A 2,483-nucleotide genomic window follows, 5' to 3' on the forward strand; every position below is an offset into this window, starting at 1 on the left:
CCCTCACCCGACACGTGCCAGGTGGAGAGCAGACGTCATGTGTTTCGAATTAGAATAAAACTGACGCAGACATGTGTGTGCACGCAGAGGGAAGCCCGAACATCTCCAACTCTCTACAGGCTCCTTAGGGGTGTGGGTGTGGGAGGAACGGAGGACCCCCAGCTCGAGCTGCTTCTGATGAGTCCTCCGTGTGGGGCCTGTGTCGGCCACCCACGTGTGGAGCCCTTCTCCGTACCAAAGCACCTCCTGCTAGATGCTGCCCTGCCCCGCCCCACTCCCCAGGCACACCCAGCAGAAGGCTGCACGAAGAGCAGTCTGTCCAAAACTGGGGACAGTAAAAGTATTTATAGACCAGCGACACGCACGCACACACGTTCACACAACAGCGACATGGATACCATGCAGTCCGGTTCCATTTGTCCACTGCCTTTAGGAGTTTCTCCCCAGCCACTGTTTCCAAAGGATACAGCCATTTCCTCAGACTACTCTCCTCTGACCTGCTGTGTCTGGACCATCCCCAGAGGCATGCTAGGACTGCGAGCACGCTTTTCAGCATCCCAGACTCTGACCTCAATACCGCACCTTTCCTACCCGAAAGGACTTCCCAAAAAGAGAGCTTCTCTAACAGAACCTGATACCAGCTCCTAAACTCTCTTTCCTTCTTTCCTTCCCCCTCTTACAATGACACTGATGTTCAAAGGAAGTCCTTTTTGGTAAAATCGTAAGAAAAATAAAATCCAGCACACTCCACTAGCATCACCATATTCTATTGTTTCTACACCCTCCAGTTCAAGTCCGAGAGGTCAGAAGATGGACAGAGGGAATGGAACCTTGACCGATTTCTTTCTCCTGGGACTTTTCCCAGAGCTGCAGTACATTGGCATCCTCGTCAACTCCATTCTCCTGGTCTACGTCGCTGCCTTCACTGGAAATGCCATTCTGATCCTCCTGATCTGGGTGGACTCCCGCCTGCACACCCCCATGTACCTTCTGCTCAGCCACCTCTCGCTCATTGACCTGGCCTTGATCTCCACCACGGTCCCAAAGATGGTCATCAACTTTTTCTCTGGGAAGAGAGGCATCTCAAAAGTTGCCTGTGGAACCCAGATCTTCTTCTTCTTTGCCCTTGGGGGTGGTGAGTGTCTCCTTTTGACCCTCATGTCCTACGACCGCTATGTGGCCGTCTGCAACCCCCTGAGATACTCAGTTATCATGAACCCAAGAGTCTGCTTGCAGATGGCCCTAGTGTCCTGGGGCGGAGGTGCCCTCAACTCCCTTGTCAATACCGTCTACACAATGCATTTTCCCTTCTGTGGCCCCAGGGAAATCCACCACTTCTTCTGTGAGATGCCCGCTGTCCTGAAGCTCTCCTGTGAGGACACTTCCCTGTATGAGACGGTGGTGTCTGTCCTCTGCATCGTGTTTGTCCTCCTTCCTCTGGGGCTCATCCTGTCGTCCTACCTTCTCATCTTCCTCACAGTCCTCCGCATGAACTCCCCGGAGGGCAGGAGGAAAGCCCTGGCCACCTGCTCCTCCCACCTGGCCGTTGTCAGCCTCTACTATGGGCCAGCCCTGGTCATCTACATGACACCCCGCTCTTTCCACACCTCAGAGCAGGATGAAATCCTGTCCATGATCAACACCATCCTCACCCCCATGCTGAACCCTCTCATCTACAGTCTGAGGAACAAGGAGGTGATGGCCGCTCTCAGAAAAGTGATAAGCAGAGGGTTTATTCTGAGGTAGAAGCAAGTAGCTGCCCACAGCTACCAAGCCATGAGACCACAGGTAAATAACACCTGTCCCCTTGGCCTAACTTGCAGCTTAGCAGAATTGGTCTGGACACTGGGACACAGGCCAGCTGTGTGGAAATAATCATTTAACTTCTCTGTGCCAATTAAAGAACTGGCCTTGGTCTTAAAGGTCATTTCCAGGGGACCAGCAGGTGGTGTGGTGGCTAAGGCACTGGACACTCTCACATGGCCAACCATGGTTTGAGTCCCACACCTGGTGACCTGCTCTCTCTCTCTCTCTCTCATCTCTCTCGTCAAATTAAAATAAATGAATGAATAAAAATTAAATAATTATTTTAAAAAAAGATGATGTCCAGATTTAAGATGTCTCCTGACTCCATTCTAGCCCATCTCTGCTAGAGGGCATGCCCATTTCAACCTCTGGTTCATTTTTATTTTAAGTTTTATTTTATTTTTGGAGTATGATTTGAAGTTTATGCTTCAAAATAGGAATGCTTGGCAGCAAACACTGAGACTTTACTTCAGCCACTATGAAGCTGCCCTGGGTCTCCCAGGGTGGTCCTGCTCCATTTCTGATGCTGTGTGATCCACTTCAGAGATCTCTGTGTCCAATTCAATAATAAAATGATTCCCAAAAGGAAAACGAAAGACCTGAACAGTCTGAACCACCCCGTCCCGAGAGCTACTAGACAGAATGCACTTTTAACACACGCTGTGATAGTCCCCAGA

The 2,483-nt window shown here is 50.6% G+C and overlaps 1 protein-coding gene across 1 annotated transcript; it reads left to right on the top strand.

Moving 5' to 3' along the window:
* Nucleotides 1-810: 810 nt before the first annotated feature.
* Nucleotides 811-1,746, top strand: LOC102490727 (olfactory receptor 2T2-like). The gene has a single exon (XM_014587445.1). The coding sequence runs from the start codon at nt 811-813 to the stop codon at nt 1,744-1,746; it is 936 nt and encodes a 311-aa protein (XP_014442931.1).
* Nucleotides 1,747-2,483: the final 737 nt, after the last annotated feature.

The sequence above is a fragment of the Tupaia chinensis genome, unplaced genomic scaffold (genome assembly GCF_000334495.1).
Source record: "Tupaia chinensis unplaced genomic scaffold, TupChi_1.0 Scaffold000214_1, whole genome shotgun sequence".
NCBI lineage: Eukaryota > Metazoa > Chordata > Mammalia > Scandentia > Tupaiidae > Tupaia > Tupaia belangeri.

What these genes read in the sequence shown, in the direction of transcription:
- LOC102490727 (XM_014587445.1), top strand. Translation starts at nt 811, where the DNA reads ATGGACAGAGGGAATGGAACCTTGACCGATTTCTTTCTCCTGGGACTT.